This window comes from Puntigrus tetrazona, chromosome 16 (genome assembly GCF_018831695.1).
Source record: "Puntigrus tetrazona isolate hp1 chromosome 16, ASM1883169v1, whole genome shotgun sequence".
Classification (NCBI taxonomy): Eukaryota; Metazoa; Chordata; class Actinopteri; order Cypriniformes; family Cyprinidae; genus Puntigrus; species Puntigrus tetrazona.
Genome location: NC_056714.1, coordinates 14,334,413 through 14,357,501, shown reverse-complemented (window position 1 = coordinate 14,357,501; position 23,089 = coordinate 14,334,413). Strand labels below are relative to the sequence as shown.

The window sequence follows — 23,089 nt, the reverse complement described above, 5'->3', positions numbered from 1 at the left end:
ATGGCAGATAAAAACGACAAAATGGTCTAGAGCACATTTATATTCGCAAGGGCGTTGGCCTCAGTGATGAATCGATCTGAAGAACACCTTAAAGACCTTCACGGCGGTTCTGCAAAGGTTGGCTGTGTGTTCAGATCCGCTGACACGCCCATAAGGGGTTGAAGCGCCGGGCTTTACCGACCGCACTCGAGACGCTGCAAGATACCGGACAGATTCCTGAGGTGCATCTTAGTCCCGAAGCGCTCTTCGAGATAGAAAGGAAGCTGAAAGGGACGAATAACGGAATTTGCTTCTATTACGGACTGAGAAGGATATTGGAGGTGAGCCGTGAACACGGTAAGGGAGAATGTCAATTTTGCGGCAGCGATGTCATAAACGGGCAGCTGGCTCTGGCTTGCAGGAATTGAAGGGTTAAATTCTGCAGTTTCTGCTTCGTCTGGTACTTTTCCTATGGGATAAAGTTGCCTTTTGCCGTCGGAACGCAAACAAAATAAGGTTTAAGATGCGTATTTAGTCATTTAGAAGAGCGTCTCGGCTTGCTGAAGAATACATTTGAGCTCGTTTCTGCATAGCATCACATTAATGCCCCGTCAGCGCGCGAGCGCCGGTTCCTGTATTAACATGAAATGTTGCTATTGAAATATGCATTTAGATTACATTACATGACAACTACCGATGAGAGCAAGTGTTATAATTATGCTCCTATTTATCACGATAAGCTATAAATATAATTTTAACAATAACATTATTAATTTAGATTTTATGTTCTCAGGCAGTGCATGGCTGATTTTGCCGGTACTGCGGCTCAACTGGCCTCTATAATTTTGTCGTCGTGCACCATCATAACCCCTACATGTGTAGGCGATCTTTCTCAGCTTGTGACCGACAGAAAATCTGTTTGACTGGCAAATAGTTTTATGATTGGGAGGGGAAAAAGATCATAACACAAGGTTTTCGTCAGAAAAAGAGGGGAGACGTGAGCTGCCGCCGCCCCCGCCGTTTATAACACATACGGACTGTGTCTCAAAACCTATTCAGATGCTTAACTATACGCCATATTCTCAACCACAATGACGCCTAAAAATGGAGCCTAGGTAGTCCGCTCACTGGGTTGTGAGACACAGCCATGATCTCATCGCCTTGCATGGCATATACCTTTTATCTACAGTATCGCCTTGAACTGATTTGATTCAAAGATTTAAAATAGATTATAATATAATAGGTCAAATAGGTCTAAATTGAATGATCTGGAAGTAATTTCCAGATACCCCATCCTGGTCTCTTAGGAGATGACCTGCTTCTAACATCAATAACCACATATGAATGTTTGTACAGCACCTTTCCAAAGGTTGAAGTTGATTTCCCCGAGCTCCTATTCGTCTCTCTTTATTTCCCTGGTTTACACAGCTTGCTACTAGCATAATTTACTGTATGTATTATTCCGCTTTATATATCTGCGGCAGGTTGATATGAGCTCCTATTCTTCTTTGCGTTGCGCTCATGAGAAAAGCATGTTGTATGTGAGCATCCCGTCGCCCGGTCTGCATTTCTACCTCCATGTTGCCCATGTTTTATGCATGCTGTGTCTTATAGGAGAGGGACTGTGAGCTTGCCGTAAGAGGTGTCATACTGAGAGAGAGAGAGAGAGAGAGAGAGAGAGAGAGAGAGAGAGAGAGAGAGAGTGAAAGCATGAAAGTGGACCAGATGGCACTATGTCTATCTGAAACTGAAATAGTGCTGACGCATTTACACATCAGCACATGTGTTTTATTGTCTAGAGAGAGAGAGAGAGATGCTCATTTGCTGTTTTTCTAATTTTTGCAACTGAATGACAATAAAATGTTCACATGCATTAGTTGAGCGTCTGGGCAGACGTCTGTTTTGAAATCATTGAATGGCCTAAATGCACGTATGCTGTTCTGGATGCTTTCTTCGCTGTCTAATATGTCTGGCCTGGCAAAGGTTTTCTTAAGAATCTTTTTACGCCATTATGTGTGGCTTCGTTCAAACTGTGAATTAGTGTGTTTGTCCTTATTTTTCCTCATTACAGATTACCGTAGGTCATATTATATGATTATAATTTATTAATTTGGTTGAGTTTAAGTTTAGTACAAATTATAAATTGTAACTCCAAAGAGTTTCTGCTGTCACAGAAATAAAATGTAATTTAAAATGTTTGGAAGTTTCACCACGACCACACCTTCTCCTAGGTCTTTAAAGATGGCTATTAATAAATTTAGAGGAAAAACTGTACATCCTTATCTAAATATGATTATATTTTGTAATTGTCGTTTAAATCATTTTCAAATTGTTTGTCATAAAGCAACATCTCAGGAAAATGTTAAAAGGAGTTCAATCCAAATATGATTTCCTGAGGACACCGGGACTAAAAGCATGTTTATTGTTCATTTTGGGAGCGATTAAATAGGAAAATAAATGATATCAACATTTTTATGCTTATATTAGAGACTTTTTGATGTCTATGCACGCCATTTAAAATTTCATGTAATTTAGAGGTAAAATAAATATATAATCTGCCCTCCTGACACCCAGAGAAAAAAAGCTTTGTGAATAATTAATTCATAAAGCTTTTTGTCTGGGTGTCAGGAGGGCAGATTATATTATTTATTTTACTTCTTACTCCAAAATGGCTAAATGCTTTTTAAAGCCCATGTAAATAATATTAAATAATAGTAGTAGTAATCTGCATTTTCTGCCGAAATGAAACACTATTTAGGTTTTAACATCATGAAGAGATTTTTTTGTAGAACAAAAGTAACTAAAATAAACCTGTCTTATTTGGTAAACTTGTTTTATGAAACAGGCGTCAAGCTTAAAGACTGAGACTGGTTTCATTTTCTCTGACATTTTCCACTCTTCGGTCATTAAATCGTCTTCTGATTTTGAAGATGAGGATCCGCCCAGCTGATGTCATATGTTTCTCATTCGATTTACAGCCCTTTATTTAAAAATATAATTGATTTATCTCTTAACTGGGAATGCGAGCAACAACTGAATCAAGACCAGCCAATAAACCCACAATTACTGACACGTCCAGATAGCTCTTTAAAGAGGCTCATTTCTCAGCAGAGCCCTTTTAGATCCATGGCCCGATGATCTAAGCCAGAGCTGACAAGTGAGCTATAAAAGCTGAAAAACAGAGCCACAGGCATCTGTCTAACATTAACATAAAGTAAATTGTTTTACCGTTACACCCATTCACATCAAAGCGCTCAATCCATCTGTGTCCACTTGTCATTTCTATGTTTTATCTTTTTTGTCTAGCTGGAATGTGAGGAAACCTCAGCAACATACCAGAGAAACTAGTACAACGTCAATGTTCATAACTGAAATCCTCTTCAAATGTAAATGCATTCCATGTGTAAATGTTTTCAGAGCCAGTATGCAGGGTCTGAGGCTGCTCGTCTTAAGCGTGCTGTTTTACTCAGGTAAGAAAGACTCCTTGTGAATCCATCAGTGCTTGATCTGTATCATTATCAACATTACAGAAGTGTTGTTTTTTGTACTGAAATGTTAAGGTCGGTGGATCTGACATGCTAATTGTCACGTCTTTGGACTCTTTTGTTGTTGTTTTTGTCTTGTGCCATGTGCTCTGTGTGACCCACTTATAGTTAATTGTCTTATGGTCTTTAGCTGTGTCTCGTTTATTAAGTATTTACGTTGCGTATTTAAGACCTGTTGTTTGTATTCAGTTGGTCCGACTTCGTCTTTAATGCGTGTGGTTTTTGTTCTGCCCGACGGCCCGCCGGAAACTATATTCTTATATTTGTTAGCTTGTAGAAGATTAAAACGGTTTAAGTTTATTTTCCTCGTCGAGTGCTTCCTCTCGCAAACCACACCCTGACACTAATAGCTATTGTAGTTTTTTTTTAATTACAGCCCTGATGCACAGTGCATCATCTCTAAGTGCTGTGATGTTCCCACAAATGCATCGGGAGTATTGAATGCTCCCGCTTGCAGGGACTTTATTGTACACAGCTTTTAGTTATATAATGAATATCTGACCCAGTGTTAAAAGTGCCATCTATCCCATACTTCATTTTCTGATACAAAGCTGTATAGTTATCATAACGTGAAGATTGTAATTTCAAACTAAAACTCAAAAGTGAAACGTGTGTTCATATTTTCAAATAGAAACGATAGTAAATTACTGCATGTGATTTGAAAAGTTAATACTTGTACTTTAACTCTCGCCAGACAAAAACTTTTATGTTGAATGTGTTCAATCATGATTAGAATAGTTGGACAGTACTAGTTTAAATACATTTCTATATCATTTTACTAGTTGCTGCCACATTATGCTGCTAGTAAATGTGTTAATCTAAACATTGTTGCTTTTTTTTTTTCGGCTTTTTAGCATTCTCTGCAACATTGAAAGGTAACGCACAAACACGAGTTGCTTTTTAATATTTGTTGTGTATTAATACAAAAGAAGCTGTTTTAACGGTTCATTTTATGTATTTTTACATTTTTTCTTTTAGCCCAAGAGATGTCCCAGACTCTGTTTTTCGGGGAAGACTTCCACATCATCATGCCGGCCGATGGAGCCGATGTGACATTCCGGCCCTCAATCGTCCCGGGTCGCGAGAAGTCACTGATGAGTTCTGGAAAGGTGGTAGACGTCCGTGCCAAACTCAACTCTGCTTCCAGCCACCTGATCCTGGAGAACGTTGGAGAAAGCGATGAAGGAGTCTACACCGTCACATCGAACCAAAATCCAGACGACGTTACACGCATCACGCTCTATGTTAGAGGTACTGAATAATTTACCAAAAAATTGTTTGCACATTTAGTAAAGCTGCTTTTACACTAAAATGGACGTGCACGCATACACACTAGAATAGCTCTGAGTGACTTCCATTATTATAGGAAGTCGTGTGGTGAACAGTAAGGGAGGTTTAATGACCCGCTGCCGTAATTGTAGCTCTGTCAAGCCACACTGCTAGCCTTCCGTTCTTCTCTACCTAACGATCCTTCTTTCTCTCTACCCTACTGTTTCTTCCATTATCAGCTGTTCTTACTGGCACTTGGCCTTTTTTCTATTTAACAATTAGTCAGAGAAAGGAAGTGCTTAGGAAAGTTAAAATGCGCTAATGATGTGAGATGTTTTATTTTCTCTTTATTTTCTTCTTTTTTTTCCTAATAAACATTAGACATTAAAATTAAACAGATAAAATTAATTGAATTGAAAAGAATAGCAAAGCTGTCATTCATTGTAAGCTGGTTTGTAGTTACTGCTAAACGTATATTTCCCATAATTTAAAGAAAATGTTCTAGTTCTACTTGACCAAAATGTGGAACTTAAATTTTTAATTTGTTTTACTAAAATAAACTGAATGTCATTTATTTGAAAGATGTCAAAATATGACATTGTATTGATTTTGTTGAATACAGTCTGGGATCTACATTACTACTCAGAACATTTTTTTAAAGAATTTTTTTCTTATATTGATCAGGCTTAATTTATTTGATCATAAATAAAAGAAACTGTTCAATATTGTAAAATATTATTATATTGTAAAATAAGAGTTAAAACCTAATTCATTCCTGCAATGAATCATTACCCCAGTCTTCAGTGTCATGTTGTTGTAAAAAATCAAGACTTTGCAGTGAAAATTAAGAAAAATCAAGACATTGCAGCGAGTGGCTTTTACGCGCGTGTGATATTGAGGTGCAGGTGTGTCTGTTCAATCAGTTCCAGGTAAGAAGCATCATGAGAAATCGAGTATGACAGGGAAATACTAATATTCAGGAGACAAATACCTCTGGTGGTGTGGAGGAGGCGCTAACTTCTGCCACACACACAATCCTTTAGAAATTATTCTAATTTGCTGATTTATTATCAGGGAAACTGTTGTGCTGCTTAATGTTTTTGAGACCTGTGGTACTTTTTTCCTAGAATTTTTTGATAAAAAGTTAAAAAGAAGAGCTTATATTTAAAATAATACATTTTTAATCTTCCTTTTTTCCTTAATTTTATGTTTTTAAATTGATTGCCGGATTTATACATAGGCATTCTAGGGCCGTGCCTGTGCTCATTCGTCCAAGGGGGGGCCAAACACAATGAAGAGATGTGTAATATTTCTGAAGAAAACGGCTGATGAAAGTTCAGCTTTGCATCGCAGAAATAAATTATATTTTAAAACCATTATTATAATGACACTGTATTTTTGATCAAATAAAAGCCTTGATGAGCATACAAGACATTTTTAAAGTACATTAGTCTCACTGATCCCAAACATCTGACATGAGACAGACCAGACAGTTGTTTAGAACTAACAGTTGTTCATGCTACATTAGGTTTGTTTCAATGTATATAGTAATTTATCTAATAGTTCATGCACGTTTTAAATGAAGGGCATCTCATGTGTGTGTTCCTCTCTTTTCTCTCTCTCGTTTTTTTCCAGATTGCTCAAGTGAGATAATCGTTAGGTACGGCTTAGATTTTCACGTCTCACTACATGATATCTTAGAGCCGGTGCGCGTGGGATTTCGCCACAGCGCTGTGGAAGCCAATCAGACGTCACTGCCAGCCGACGAACTGCTGAACGCTGATGGAACGCCCAAAGAGAATTACCAAGACCGTGTGGAGATCGCTTCCCAAAAGTTCACTTTGCATGCCGTTACAGGGGCTGATGAAGGCAGTTACACCTTTAGTGATTCCATTGGGAAAGTCCAGAAGAAGATCTGCCTGAATGTGAAAGGTTAGAGTGGGAAAAAACACACTTATATTATTATCAAATTGCATATTAATGTCCTAATCCTGACCATCTGATTTGTAGTTGTACATTAGTATATCTTTACCTATGAAGAACATTTTGAAGGAGAAATAAAATACGTGAAGGATAGTACAATAAATCATCTAAATATAAACCCAAAGGCAGTAAATAGGTCTTGTGGGGTCTTGTATCATTCTGATGAGATTTATTTTGCAGTAATAATTGAATAGCTGTACATTTTCCCGCACATTACATGTCTATAAATAAATGGAAGTATTGATTTGTGGTGATATTATTTGATTTCATGAAAAGAAAGAGGCCACAGAGTGATGTATGCAACTAGATATATACAACTGGTGTAGGAGAATTTTGTCAGGGTTCGGTGTTCATCACACTAAAACCTGCAGGTTGTTTGTATATAATATACTTAAAAAAAAAAAAGCTTCTATAAGTCATTCTTTGCAGAAATGCCATACAAAAAAACATTTTGAAACATTCAGTGAAAAGTTCCTAAAAGAACCAGTGCAAAGAACATTTAGGGTAAAGAACACGAATTATTCCACTACAAAGAACTTGTTGTGTGATGTTTAAAGTTCTCCATGGAACCACTGATCCCAATAAATTATTATGTATGGTCAGTGGAGAACTTATCAGGTATGTTATAAAACTACAAATGAAAAGACAGTATGGGAAGTACAAGAGAGACAGATGGAATAGAGTCTGTCATTTTTCTGCCTGCAGCATTTATTCCCTAAAATATTTATGCCTTCTCCTCCCTGATTTCTTTTCTTCTTTCTTCGCACTTATGACATCATCTCAGTTCTAGTAACATCTTTCTTTCTTTTTTCCCCTTCTTTCTTTCTTTCTACCAGCACATCAGATATTTGCGACCCTTTCATACGGCGGCACTCTGAAAATAAACCTGCACATGAATAACACTTTGGCTCGCCTCCTGTACATCCCTCAGTCTGATAAACATAAGTATTTGATCATGGAGAACGGAGAGCTCAGCCTGCCTCCTAACGTGGATCTGGAGGGTCGTCTCTCTTTGGAGGATTCTTTGTGTCTTCTGACGGATGTGAAGGCCAGCGATGCCGGAGTTTTCAGTGTGACTGACCATCAGGGATTCCTGGTGTCTGATGTCTACCTGGAGATAGAACGTGAGGACATATAATGTGACAAAGTGAAATGAAATAAATTGTAGTTCAGATTTAGTTCAGATTCAGTAACCAATGTTATATTATATGGTACTATATTTCATTTTTGTTTCATATTTCATATTGTTTTTGTTTGTTTGCATTTGTGAACTTACATTTATTCTTAGGTGTTATTTGGATCAATCTTATATATATATAATCGTAATCTTACGTATAATCATATATTTTACATTGAAAATGTGTACTATGTCTCTGTTACGTTAGGCAGCAGTGAAATAGAGCAGAGTCACACAGTTTTCTTTACCCTTGATATTTCAGTTTTAGGATTATAATTTGTTTTATTTTATTCATTTTATCTATCACTAAGTCAAGATTAAAGCAAGATATCTCACAAGAAAACGGAGTTCGTAGATTTCTTAAGTGGACACGGGGCGAGTAAGACTGAAACTGAACGAAGATGCGCACTAACATTAGTAAAGAAAACTAACTCCTGATGCATAAGGACGTGTTTGACACGAAGATGTGTGGATATTTTGAGGAGCAATTGATCTTGCCATGTGGAATTGCTTTGGAAAAGGACGTTTAATCTCGGAGCTGCGGCATCATCTACATACGATCTAACGGGGCGGGTTGTTTGTTTTGTTTTTTTTGAGATTTCTGAGGTAAAAATTTGAACCTAGCTAACTAGCAGCTATAAACGGTGATTCGGTTGTTTGATGCTTGAAATTAAAGAATGGATGATAGTATGAAGACAACTGAGGATTGCACTAGTAGCAAAAGGACTGTAAAAATGTCAGAGAAGGCAAAGAGAAAAATTGCAAAGGCTTGCGCAATTAAGGAAAGCTAAATTAGCTTCGCTCACAAGCAAATCTAAAGAATCGAACAACTTATGGATGATGCTGCGCATGTTGACATTGTTCAAACTAAATTAGAAACGGAATACAAAGGCTTATACAAGGATTTCTGTCAGCTCAACCATGCTATTGAGGAGTTTATAACTGAAGAAGATTATGCAAAGGACCGACATACATGGTTCGAACCAAGAATCTGCTCATATGAAAAGTTCATTACTGCAGTGGACAAGTGGATGAAACATGTTGCAGAAAATGCTGAAGAAGCAGTACAGTGTGATTTGGAAATAAATCCTGATGACAGCATTTCTTCGGTGTCGGTAACTTCAAGAAAGAAGCATAAGAAACATGGGTCAGTAGGAGGCAGGTCTACAGCTTTTACAACTTCTTCTGCACGTATATCTGCTGAAGCAGAAAGAGCTGCACTGCTTGTTAAACATGCGTCTCTGAAGAAGAAACAAGCTATTGAAAGACGAGAGGCCGAACTAAAGGCTGAGTTAGAAGTTGCCGTAGCAGCATCAGATGCAAAGGTTAAAGTTATAACGCAGTATGAGAGTGGCCAGTCTTCAGTAGTAAGGAAATAGATCTTGAATCAGGTAGCATAACACCAAATGAAGATGTGATACATCAGAAAATGTCCATGCTTCCTTCGATTGAGATACCCATTTTCCAAGGAGATCCTCTGGAGAATTGCTAGCATGTGAAATTCAAGAGAATTAAATAACAAGCAAGCAAGGATTTCTTTGCATCCAGTGTTCGGAGACATAAAGGAAAGTCCAACAGCTAAAGAACAAGCTAAGTTACATGTAAAATCAAGCATTTACAAAAAGGCTGTAACAAAAAGGGTCTTTATGACTAGTGCTGTACCGATGGACAAAAAGGCTGAAAATGATGACAAACTTTCCTTTCAAAGATCTCAAAATACACATGCTGACAGCCAGAAGAAGCCATGTGTCTTTTGTAAAGGACTGCAACACAACCTGGAGTCATGCAAGAGGCTGAGAAGTAAGACGCACCAGGAGAAAATTTTTTCGCAGGAAAGGCTTGTGTTTCAGATGTTTTAAACATGGACACATGAGCAAACAATGCAGTAACAGAATGAGCTGCAGGGAATGCTCTTTGCCTCATCCAACAATACTGCATATGAAGCCAAAGGAAACTGCATGCTTTCCAGAAGACAAAACAGATATCTGTGAAAGACAATCTGTTACAAGTGCACTACTGAAGTTAAGATGAAGTTCCCATTCAAGTTAAGACTACAAAAGGTACACATCTTGTCAAAACATATTCATTTCTTGACCCTGGAAGATCTGACACTTTCTGTACAGAAGCACTGATGTCCAAACTGAATGGAATGGAAGTAGAAGTGAATGGAAGAAAGACTGATATACTCCTGATGAAAAACAAGTCAAACTCACATAGTGTCTGGGTTGGAGATTAGAAATCTAGATGGTGATCAGTTTATCAAACTTCCAGACAAGAGCAACATTTAACAGCAAAAAAGATTTGGAGAGATGGCCATATTGTAAGGACATTTGTTTCCCTAGCATCAAGGCAGAAGTTGGATTGTTAATAGGAGCAAATGTACCTGAAGTCATGGAGCCTTGGCAAGTTATTAGTAGTAAAGACAATTGACCTTTTGCTGTAAGAACTAAGTTGGGCTGGACAGTCAGTGGATCTCTTAGGAACAGTAATGACGTCACAGGAAAAGGAAAGTGTGTTCCAGTGTATGTGAATCGCATATCAGTAGACTTGCAGCAACAACAGTTTAAGCAGGATTTCCCTGAAGCAGGAAAAGTTGATGATCAAATTGAAATGTCCAAAGAAGACCACCAGTTTATGAAAATGATGAGTCAGCTAAACAAATGTGTGGTGGCTGAACAATGGGCTCTGAATTTAAAAAGGAAATTCATCAGAAATCCAGAAATCCATACCGAGTATACATCTTTCATGAACAATCTCATCCGAAATGACTATGCAGTTGAGCTGACAAAAGACAACCATGAACATACAGATGGCAAGATATGGTACATACCTGAACATGGAGTGTATTCATCCCGTTAAACATAAACCGTGATATTTGAGCTTTAGGATTATAATTTGATTGTTTTACTTTATTCATTTTATTTATCAGTAAGTCAAGATTAAAGGAAGATATCTGACAAGAAAACGGAGTTCGTAGATTTCTTAAGTGGACACAGGGCGAGTAAGACTGAAACGAATATGCGCACTCACATAAATTGTTCATTTAACTTTAAAGTTTTGGACTTACTGTGTATTTTCCTCTCTCAGCGTACAGGCTTCCTAAACTCTACATTGCCATCATTGCTCTGGTGGCATTGTTGGTGCTGCTGCTCTTGGTGTGCTTAGTTTCATGTTTGGTGAAGATACGCAAACGTGCAGCAAAGGCCAGAGCCATTGAGGAGAAAGCCCAGAATGCAGGCAAAGTGGAGGGAGATGCCTTCAGACAGGTATTTACCACCTATATTACCACCAAAATATGAAGATAAAAATTTTGTGTATACAGTATTTTGGACTTATTTGGAAATATACTAGTGTCATTGCATTAAGTGCTAAGTAAAGGTAAATTGCTAAGTAAAGTTTTAATCACTAAGCACTTTGCTCATATTTTCTGCAGGTTGTCAAAGATGCCTGTACCCGTCAGAATGAGGAAGCCCCAGCCCTGTCACAGAAAGAAGACATCACTGAGAAATCACAGAGCACAGAAGTCAGCATTAAGGTGAGCACCAGAAAGCTAAAAGACATTTCAATCACTAGATATATCTATATATCTCAGCCCCAAGAATTTTCTCTCTATAAATGATGTTGAATCTTGTGAAAATGCTCTGAGAACTCTTTAAGTCCTGCTTATGTTCCTCAGGGTTTGGAGGTGTCTACTAAAGAACCAAGCCTTCAAGAGAGGAACATGGAGACCAGTGACTCTGGAGTGGGATTTAATACCACTGGGCTCCCGCTTGACAGTGACACTGATGCCCCAACGGCTGCCATTGCAGATTCTGATGTACTGAGTTCCTCTGCTGCCCCTGATGTCAAAGCCGTTCCCAACCAAGTTCCAGAGTCAAAGAAAGCCCCCTCCCCTCCAAAACCAGCACCAACCACTGATCTGAAACCAACACCTGTGGCCAAGTCGACTGCCCCTCCACCTCCTTCTCCTGAACCCAAATCAGCAGTAACGCCTGAACCTGAACCCAAGTCTGCGGTCACACCAACACCTGAACCCAAACCAGCTACTGCACTTGAACCCAAAATGACCATCTCTCCACCACCTGAAACTAAACCGACCTTGAGCCCATCACCGGAACCCAAGCAGCCTGTGACACCTGACCCGAAACCAACGATTCCAAGTCCAACCCCTAAAGCAGTAACACCAACTCCTGATGCAAAACCAGCCGTTACTCCAGATGCCAAACCAGCAGTATCACCTACTCCTGAACCCACACCAGCTAAAATTGGCACTCCTGAACAGAAACCCGCTGTGAGCCCAACACCTGAGCCCAAAACTCCGGATCCTAAACTAATTTCTCCTGGGCCTAAACCAACTACAAATGGCACTCCCGAATTCAAGGCTGACATGGAGCCAGAACCAAGTGTACCCATGTCTCCTGGGCTGGATGTGAAGGGCACAACCCCTCCCAAAACCCCTGATACTGGGAAAAGCTCAGTCAAAACTCCTGAGCTCATCTCCAGTGGAGACTCGGCGGCCACCAATGACAGTGCACCACCTTCAAGCACTGACGGAGCTGCCACCAACTGAGATTAAAACCACAGCCTCGTTCCTGCCTCCTCCTAGTGTATTAACCACCACAGACAATCGAGACACTAGTCTTAACAACACAGAAGAGCTAAATGACTTCCTAAGGGGGTGGGTTCCTCAGTCTTTTGAGTCTCACTTTTAATACAATTAACATGCATCAATAGAAAGATCCACTGTAAATTCACTCAGTTTACTAATATGTAATCACCCTGTAGGAGAGAGTTTGAGAGAAGGAACATTTCTGACCTTACACCATTGGCTAATTTAATAATGAGGGAGGCTGTCTGGGATATTCCAAAAAATATACAAAGACAAATCTCCCTTCACAGAAATAATACATCACTGCATGAAGATATTGAGAAAATAAATTATATTATCGGTTCCATAATCCAAGTTGCTGTGGTAGAATTTGGGGAAAGGCACACAGGAACATGGGACATTAATCATTTCCAGTCTTTATGAGATCATCTCTGCTCCATTTCGACCAGTCGGAGAATCCAAATAGCTGAACTGATACTGAGAAAGCGACCAATCTTCTGATGTCAGAGGACTGGAAAAGTGGAAAAATGATCTGTTACTTTTGACCCACGCAAGTCAACATGTCATTTTGAAAAGGGAGATGAACGAGCAAACTACAGAAATGCAAAGTAGAAGGAAGAAATACCATTTGACAAAAAAAAAAAGAGAAAAATCACAATCTTTCATAGACTAATCTGTGACTCTGTGCCTGGAGGACATTTTTGAGAATCTTCTTCTATCAATCCAACCTATGGATGTTCTTGTCCAGAGATGTGACAGTGCACATTTCCTGTTCAGTCAGTAACAAAAATATTGCTGTTAAAATCCTTCCATGAAATCAAAAAAATTTGTTTAAAAATTTCTGTAATCTTAAAAAAAATGCTTGATGAGAAACACATGTTGGAGACAGTATATGTAAACAGGTTTGCTTAATTGAGTGAGCTGTGTCTGATACATCTAAATAATGGGGCTGTCTCCATTATTAATGAGTTGTCTGGTGCAATGCGATTGGAATGAATTGATTCTAGCACCATTACAAAAGCAATTATGCAAATTAGGTGAAATAGAAAATGTGACAAAATATTGAGTGCTCGGTTGTGGAGGATACAGCAGACTCCTGCAATATGCTGTACTTTTTACTGGCACCTAATGGAATCTCTCCCCCGCTGCGATACGAACACCTGATTTGGCTTTCTAAAATGTAAAATGTACTCCAACATAGACAAATTACAGAAAAAAAACAGGTGCTTGGGTTGAAAAGAATGGCAGTGATTGCAGGTGGTTAGTGAATAAGACACTTTTTTATGCTGAAATGTAGTGCGCAAAAGTGGCTCAAGCAGAGAAGTAACCCCAGAATGTCTTGTTTAGTTGGGCTTGAGGAGCAAGTGGACATGGTTTGTAAGAAGATCTGGATTGTTTGTGTTGCTACAATGTTCCACAAATAGTTTTGGATTTATAGTCGTAGTTGTAAGACAATACAGTCTCACATATCAGTTTACATATATTCCTGGTGCCTCCGGTAGAACCTGAACACCACTGCCTGTTAATGTTGTATGAGTCCAGGAACCTGCTCCTACCACACTATCTGTGGGAGCAGATGATAAAACACAGTGAGTAACAGGGATGGTAGCTGACTCGATATTCGTATCAATGTCTTGAAGTGTGGGCAGATCTGACAGACTGGAGGTTTGTGGGTAGATTTTCTAACTGATCACTACCTCACATTTAAGCCTGACTAAAGTACTCAACTACTAATTAAACAACATTGCAATGTATGTTAACGTTAAATAAAAAAGTAGATTTTTTGGCAAAGCACAAGGTTTGAAATGCAATCAAAGGTTTACAAAACTTCAATCAGATATTTGGCAATGCCTTTCCCACAAACCTCTGAAAATGGCCTTGTTCCTTCTCAGCCTTTAACAGCTGTTTTAATATCAGTGCAAGGAAATGTCATTTGAAAGCCATACGGTCTTAGTGTCACATCTCATAATGTAAATATCACAAAACCTAGATGTTATAACCATAGGAACACTTTAGCATTAAAACTTAAAACGATATGTCCATGACAAAACAAAATTTGATATTTGATTGTTTATGAGCAAAGCTGAACCATGTTTTTGATGCTAAAGATGCACTCAGTAATTTTCGTTTATTCGATTTAGACACTGGTCTTGGACCCACACTGACACCTAGCGGTGTGGAGGTAAAATCATGCGAACACACTTGAGTTAGGTTACCAATAACATTGTAGAAATGCTTTGTTTGCAGTCAGCTGTGATCAGTTTATAGTGAATGAAAGTGTCTTATAATAAGAGGGTTCTTCGAGATAAAGAGATAATCAAGTATTCATTTAGTCATGTGATTTGAACATGGAGGCACCTATGAGGTGACCCACTCCATGTGAAATTAAACAGCGGTTTGGGCTGATATTAAAACATATTTCAAAAGTGTTATTCATTTTAGCATTAAAAAATTACTGAGTCCACCTTTAAAGTCCCCATTCCCACTCAGTTTGGAGAGAGAGAGAGAGTCGTATTGGAGAACATCTAAGCAATATAAAAAACTTGGAGGTACACAATGATACATGTACACATGCATAATAATAATAAGTGTGTATTGTGAGGTTCTGTAGTTTGGTCTTCAAGTTCCACATTCTTTAGTTTCTCACAATGATTCACAGGCAGGCAGACAAAGGAGGGGTTTTTATACAATACAAAACCTATGAACTATAGTGTAGCGTAACTGTCATGCTCCCTTCAGCTAATCCCATTGTCTGTTAACCCTGAGCTTGATATCAAATGCCCTTACTTTCATTTCCAGCAAATGATGTCACACTTAAGTGCATCCCGATAATGCACATTACAAAGGTTTCCAGGCAAAATCAATTTTCCTCTGATCACTCCCTGAATCATCACAGTGTCTTATCATGCTTAAGATATTTGCTACCCTTCAGGACACTGCCACTGATATTAGTCTTGTATCATGACATGATTACTGTCCGTTTTTGTATTTTGTGTGTTGATGCTTGTGTTGTATGTATGTGGGTGCAATTTGGTATTAATGAAGAGAGATTATAGATGTTATTCATCATTGGCAACATCAGGAGGCCTGTATGTGTTTGTACAAGTGCATGTGAGTATGTTTGTGCGCGTCAGTGTGTTAGCAAGAAGCTCCATTGGATAGCTGTCATTTCAATGCAATTAGCAATGTCCTTTTTCTCCCCGGCTGGCTGGTAATTGCTGTTCCTTTTTAAGTGGTATTAAATTCACATTCAATTTAAGGGAGTGCACAGTGTGAGATTTCTATCAGAATGGACTTCATGCTGTCTAGTGATATCCGACTGCTATCTGTTCGATACCGAGATAGCCGTGTTGCAGGTCACTTTGATTTAGTCGGCCCTCAAGGCTATACCAATGGAATAGTAATTCAGTTTATATAGCGCTTTTCCGCTCTTTACAAATTCAGACACGAAAGTATCGATGCATCGTCATTGCATTCTGTCATTGCATGCTAAAGAGTTACGCTCCCATAGTGTCCATCTGTGCTAGTGTGGTCATGCATATGTAGGAGGTAGTGTGTATACGTCTAAAAGTACGCTGATTTTCATGTATCGCACGGCTCTGCAGGTCTCTGATTGGATAATTCCATTGTGTAAAACATCCCTGCTATGGATGTCACTGAAAATGTTGCATTCTATGTTTCACCTTATATCTTTCCATTCCATTGGTTAGACCTGATTGGTCGAAAAACACAAGGGCATTAAGGAGATAGCTCATCCAGAAAAGATTTTTCACTCACACTCATTTCGTAATTTTGTCCTTACAGCTACAGTTTAGTGTAGAGATTAGTGTTTTTTACAACCCCACTGACTTTAATAATATGGACAAAAACAGTTTTCAGAGAAGAAGGTCATGTTTGAACCAACTTGAGCGTGAGTAAACAATTTTTACATTTTTGGATGAACTATCCCTTACTCAATACTCAGAATTCAATGGGTGTGGAATTATCTCTCAAAAATGAGGAAAATGAGCGGTGAGAATGTATAGAGTACGAGAAGCCCAAGTATCCTGTGGTGTTGTGCGTATTTTAAGTAAACTCAACGTGCAGTTGTGTCCCACAGGTGCATGAGAGGTTTCTGCCTCTCTTTTCCTCTACTTATTCCACCTGAGTGATGCTCTACAGTTTATCAGTCCCCGCTCTTCCTTTTTGCACAAACACAACACATAAACATTTTGTAAAGAAGTGATACTTCCTTTATTTCATGCCTAGAAATGATAATAAATGATTTTAAAATGTTTCAAAGTGTGTTGTTTTTTCTCCTCACACCTGTGACACAGCAGTCATAAATGCTGTCCTGTGGCTGTGAGACACTTGCCAAAAAAAGATAGTGCTTTCTGCCCTTGTAGTCAATCAGATTCAAAGTCACTCATCTGTCTCTCTAGCTTTTTCTTCCCTTCTGCACAGGCCTGTTGCTGGCAGGGTTCAGAGAGACCCTCCCTCTTTTGCTTTGTCACTCCAACAGCACATAGCTGGCATAATGCAGCAGACCGGCCTAGTTTATTTATAGACAAATAATGGTAAACAGTCGCTTTTAATAGTGTGTCAACAGGCAGAGAAATGCATTTCACTTTTTTTATTTTTTCACAGCTTTCTATTTTATTGTGCAAGTCCCTTTACAGAGATACAGTGTATGTACTAACGTCACTTTCAAACAAATAAATGGCATGTATTTTATTTATTTGCATACAAATATATCAAATAAAAAAGAAATAGTTCTCTCCCGAATGAAAATTCTATTATTAATTATGTCATTCTAAGCCAGCATTTTGGGCTAAAGGCAGGAAAACACCCAGGACAGATGGTCAGTCCATCACAGAGCACCCGGAAATAAGCCACACAGGCAGAACATTCAAACTCCACACAGAAAGGCCTCCTGACTTAGCTGGGACTCAAACCAGGCACCTTCTTGCTGTGAATGTTAACACTGAGCCAGCATGCCACCCGAGGATAAAGCACCTGCTATTCCCAGGCTGTCTCCAATCTAAGTACTAACTGAACCAAACCCTGCTTAGCTTCTGAGATGAAATCCAGCATTCCAAACTCATGTTTATTTTTTAAAATACATTTTTATTGCTATTTTGATCTGTCAAGTTTCAAAAAGGACAAAAAAGCACTATAAATGTTGACCATGTGAGTCATGCACTACTTTAGCTGATAATCATCTTCACCTCCTCTGCAGCTTTCAAATCAGATACGGTCATTGCCAGACAAAGTCAAAGCTCACTAGTTTTTGAGAGTCTCATTATCAACATCATGATGTCAAACCGAAATGGCATACAGTTCTGAAACATAAATCATGAAAATGAATTTAATTTCTGTGCGAAATATTCCTTATTTGTAAGAGAAATGTGCTCTATAAAGAACTGCACTGTAACAATCTCAACATTGCTTTTTAGGTCTGAATAGATGACTGACTGGAGCAAATCTCACTCACTGTGTCTTAAATGATCCCATACCCTTATATGTTGCATAATTTGAAATGATGTCTGAAAGTGTAGTGTATTATAGAGTGTACTCGTTTAATCCCATAATGCAAATAAATAATAAATGCACAACCAATGTATACTCAACAGCTAGCTCCTAGAGAATAGCCTTGCAGAAAATAGCACTTTGAGCTCATTCAAAGTTTAAATTTGCCCTCTTAAAGAATTTAAATAACCCAAAATCTGGGTTACAGCTACTGTTAAGTGTTAACAAAACGGCTCTCTAGCTTTGCAGGCATACAAGCTTCCGGGTAATCAGACTTCAGCGTTGCAAAATGTGTCAACAGAGGAAGTGGAAAAGCAAACATCCATGTCAATCCCTCAAAGTGATGGGTGAAATAGGGAAAGAGGAGCACAGTTCTTTCCTTCATCTGTGTCACATGGGTTGTAGAATGGATAGAGCGGCACTAGAACGGTCCCTATGTAGAATGAGAAGAGTGGCGTCATGGTGACAGCATTGTAGAAAGAAACCTCCTCGTTATCACAGTCCAGGAAGATGCCGATGCGGATGGGGAGGGTGTATGAGAGCACCTTTGTGGGCTTTGGGTGGGTGCAGGCCGTGATAGAGCCATTTCTGAGGGACAGTGTCCACAGTCCGTTTAACGTCGAGGAAGAGTCCATCTCTCCACGGGGTATGTCCACTCTGGCCACACCCACTCTCCAGGCGGTCTTGCCTTTCACCTCCACCTCCCAGTAATGACGGCCATGAGTGAAGGCCTCTGAACCCATCACGCAATAGTAGAAATGAAAGCGCTTCGGGTTCCTTTCATCTGGGTTCTCGTTAGGCAGCACCTTGTCATCCTCGTAAGTCACCGAGGTTCTCTCAGCAGAGAGGGTTAGGAGCGGATGCGCTGTTTCAGGGTCAAAAGTCAACGTGGATATGTCTGTGTATGTAAATAAATGAATCAGAAATGATGTACATCAGATTTTTAAGTCATCTGTGGTACAACATTTTAATGTAAGAAACAATACACATTTATCCCTGCTAAAAAACAAACGATAGAAACCATCAAATAAATTATAATGGTTTCCACTAAATCGTCAATTTTTAACTTTTAAAGTTTTTTGGTTTTAACATTTAATGGTTTTAACAAGCCTCCAACAGAAGGTGTATAACAGCAGAAGTGCACAGAGTCTATTACAGTTTCCATTAAAACCAATAGAGATCCTATTATAACCAGTAAAAACCATAACAATTTCTGTTATGGTCTCTATCTTGTTTTTTAGCAGTGCTTTACAGTATTAGGCCATAGTAGTGGGGTTTGTTTGTGAAATGAACTATTCTTGTACTCTTTCTGAACTCGTATAACTTGTATTTTTCATCTTTTAAAGTCTTCTGTTGGATTTCTTTTCCTCTTTCAACAACTGCCATAACAGTATGTTATGTGGGCATTTTGAAATAGCATTTCATACATTCATTCTACCAAAAGTACACTTCCTTTAGTGAATAAATCAGTGATTTGAGTTTGAATGAACTCATCTAAAATGGAATATTTATGGTAGGTCAAGTAATAACATGCCAGATATAGTATAATTAGTATAGTATAATTCACTCATAATACCCTAAATGCATTTTTAGACTCCTCAAATGTTTTAATTACTTCATTTAATGTCTCAAAACACAAACATTCCTATTTTCGTGCCACCAACTGGTGGCAATGTAACCTGCAGAAATAAGGACTTCAGTACCTCTAGATTTAAGTACCTGGAATGAACCTAACCACTGCTATTGAGAGACTTAAAATAGCTCAGATTTCTTTTTAGTATATAAGAAAATAATATTATTTAAAATGTAATCTCAGTACTTGGATAGAGGGCTGTTTTCATGTGTTTCCAGATCCGGTACTGAATGGGTCCCACAAACTGACCAGAGAGAATTTCGCTGTCTACGGGCGGAGGACGAATGAAATTCACCTCACATCTAATGATGATAAACAGAGCAAGAGCAGAGGTAGATGGTAAACAGAATGAGAAAAGTAACAACAATAATTAAGATTATATGAGAATTAGAGACTAAGTGGGAAAGATTAAATAAAAACACACTTGCCTTTTCAGAAGCTCTTTGATTTCCTAAATGGATTAAAAATATAGTGTTTAGAGCGAGAATGTTCAGATTCAAACACATTCAGCTCTTCAGCTTCCTCACTCTTTCAATCATGTGACTGTTTCGCACTGGATCTGAACCGTGTCAAATGGCAGCTAGCATGTTCTGTGGGTGTCTACTGCATGACTTATGAAACTAACCCTGTTAGTATTTTACAGCACATATTCGATGTGGTCAGTACACATCTGATGTAATTTCATATTAATTAAATGCACAATAACAAAATAGAAACTAAAAATAAAACTTTAATTAGATAATCCATAGAGCATAAGGAATCAGGTCACTACTTAAAGCTTAAAGATAAAGATTTTACTGCCTAGTATGTTAGTTTAACAACTTAAAATGGAAATCCACCTTCAAAAGTTTGGGGCTGTCATCTTCCCGCAGTTTGCAGTTTAGCGTCTCGATGGCTTTCTCTAGATCTCTACTCTGCATGCCAATCTTTTTCTCTCTCTCTTTTAAGATCTTCACTCGTCTGTCCCTTTCCTTCCTTAGCCGTTCCAGATCCGTCTCTTCCTCCTCATCCAGGAAACGATGGAGGTTTTGAAACTCTGCTCGGATTTCATGCTCTATCTCTTCAAATCTATTCTGTGAAAGAGCGGAAAAAGAAGACATTAATGACTTAATAGGAAATACGAAGGAAGAGACACTAATAACACAAAAGACTAATAAATCTGGAAAAATTTGCGGGCTGAGATTAACTTACTAATGAAGTTATTACTCAAATTTAATACCAGAAATTGTTCATTAGGAATAGTAGATAGCTACTGCAGATCTGTATGTAATGTATAACCTATGCCAAATTAGAGGATTACATATATCAAGAGGATTTAATTATTAATGCCAACCACTTCTGAACAGGCCATATAACAGGTGTTGAGGGTCTGAAAAAAAGCTTAACATTTACAAAAACATTTTAAATAAAGTAGTAGTTCTATATATTTTTGAAAGGGGTGATCATATACCATATCACCTCCATCATATTTTTGTTTGTGAGTTATCTTTCCATGGCAGCCAGTAAGTGATTTTTTGAAGAAGAGACCGTTATACTCTTTTAGTCACATATAAATATAAATCAGGCATTACCTCGACCTCCAGTGCATCCACAAAGGCATCTTTCTCAGCCTCATAACATTCATCGATTTCATGTTTGATCTTTTTAATTGCCTGAATAAGCTTCTCCTGAAACACAAACAGGCACAATCAGTGAACTCTCACCTAACAAGTACGCTTATTAGATTATGAACAGTTTGCAAAGTCCTAAACAACAGATTTTCTTTTTATTCTTTAGACAGAGTCCAAACAACACACACTCTCACCCCGCTTGGAACCTTCCAGAAATAAAAACGCTGTGTGTTTCACCTTGCCACGACATACAAAGGTGACATTTTTATTCTTACCTTTTGGGCACCGAGGAGAGAGTTGTTAAAGTTGTTGTTTGTGTCCTTCATGTGATTTGTGTGCATTCCAGTTCTCCTTGTCAGAACAAAGCAGACAGAACTCTGGTATCTCACGTGTGAGAGAGAGGGGTTAAATCAAGCTGACTGATAGGTGTGTATAAACACACTCACAGACCGAGAGAGAAAGAGAGAGAAAGAGAGAGAAAGGGAGAGAGGAGGGAAGGACAAAGGCAATATGAGGGCAATATATCAAAGGCCAGACTGGAGGTGACCAACAGATTCGACTGATTTAAACTAGTTCCATTAAAAAATAAATACAATATAATATATGTAATGGCTTTGACTTTACATAATAGCACGTCAACACAGAAGAAGAGAAGCAAAGGGAGGTATTGTGGGGTCCACAGCTGTCTCGCTGCACCACATGAGCGATTTATGGAAGTGAGGGAAGAGATATTCTATTTCTGTCTGCAACAAGAGCTAACGTCAGAGAACAGAGGCAGACTATTACAGGCGGCAAGACAGATAGTAGGGCTGCTGAGGGGCTTATATTTCACTCTGTAGGGGTCTGACACAAGGATTTTGTCGGCTTGTGTGTGTATATTCACAAATGATATATAACAGCAGAAAAACAGAGACTATGTGTGCCTGCGTTGCATGTGCAAACAGAGGAAGATTATGTTTCATAAAGAGCAGTCTGTCAGGCAAAGATTTTTCGAATATTTCTGTGGAATAGTCGAGGGCAGAGTTGTATGACAAGAAAAAAATCCTTTGTGGAATACGTCACCTCTCTCTTTCTCTCTCTCTCTCTCTCTGTGAAAACTGCTCAGCCAAGGCAATGTATTATTCATGGACCTTTCCTGAGTGTCTGACTGCTGAGATGCAGACTCAGTAAAAGGGAGAGTGCAATCATTTTTAAAGCACAGTCACATACAGCTCATATAATACACGTTTGAGAAACTTCAAAAGTGGTTTAATGACACAAGATATTTTAGAACTTACTGATATTGGATAATGTCTCTGTTTCTCTCTTTTTATTTGTTGAGACGTAGGGCTGTAATAGCAGAACCTGAATTCACCAAGTGCGACATGCTCCTGGATCAACATCTTTGTTGACCCTGGAACATCACTGTGATTAGCCAATCGGCCTTTAGTCTTTAGATTTTGTGAATTTTACAATCAGCGTTTGGTGCTTCTACATCGCTGTAATCACTTGCTCTGATTTTAGGGGTTACTAATGGTACTGTTAGGTTTAGATGTAGAGATATGGTCAAGACTAGGTTTTTGGATTAAAATGTTGATTAAAATCTAACTCCGAAAAACCGAGTTCAATAGGCTATATTTTCTCTGTTAATCCTACTGCAATGATGACAACCCTGTTTGTTGTTAAACATTTTTTTTTGTTCTAAAAGAAAGTAGGAGTGTCAGTAATTATCAGTATTTAAAATAAATTATTAACTGTGTCATTTAATAAAATCAAAACTATTGGGGAAACTGTGAA

The 23,089-nt window shown here is 38.5% G+C and overlaps 2 protein-coding genes across 3 annotated transcripts; one reads left to right on the top strand and one right to left on the bottom strand.

Moving 5' to 3' along the window:
• Positions 1 to 131: 131 nt before the first annotated feature.
• Positions 132 to 16,838, top strand: si:dkeyp-77h1.4. 2 transcript variants are annotated; one of them, XM_043262005.1, is made up of 9 exons: positions 132 to 320; positions 3,397 to 3,449; positions 4,379 to 4,399; positions 4,503 to 4,775; positions 6,429 to 6,725; positions 7,613 to 7,900; positions 11,041 to 11,219; positions 11,387 to 11,488; positions 11,630 to 16,838. In XM_043262005.1, the coding sequence occupies exons 2-9, from the start codon at positions 3,404 to 3,406 to the stop codon at positions 12,521 to 12,523; spliced, it is 2,100 nt and encodes a 699-aa protein (XP_043117940.1). In that variant the 5' UTR covers positions 132 to 320; positions 3,397 to 3,403; the 3' UTR covers positions 12,524 to 16,838. The 2 variants fall into 2 exon arrangements, with proteins under 2 accessions (XP_043117940.1, XP_043117938.1); XM_043262003.1 differs by having other exon boundaries at positions 132 to 336.
• Positions 13,958 to 21,857, bottom strand: si:ch73-54f23.4 (zinc-binding protein A33). The gene is made up of 6 exons (XM_043262008.1): positions 21,589 to 21,857; positions 21,275 to 21,370; positions 20,543 to 20,776; positions 20,132 to 20,154; positions 19,890 to 20,005; positions 13,958 to 18,968 (listed from the first exon to the last, which is right to left on the bottom strand). The coding sequence occupies exons 1-6, from the start codon at positions 21,652 to 21,654 to the stop codon at positions 18,406 to 18,408; spliced, it is 1,098 nt and encodes a 365-aa protein (XP_043117943.1). The 5' UTR covers positions 21,655 to 21,857; the 3' UTR covers positions 13,958 to 18,405.
• Positions 21,858 to 23,089: the final 1,232 nt, after the last annotated feature.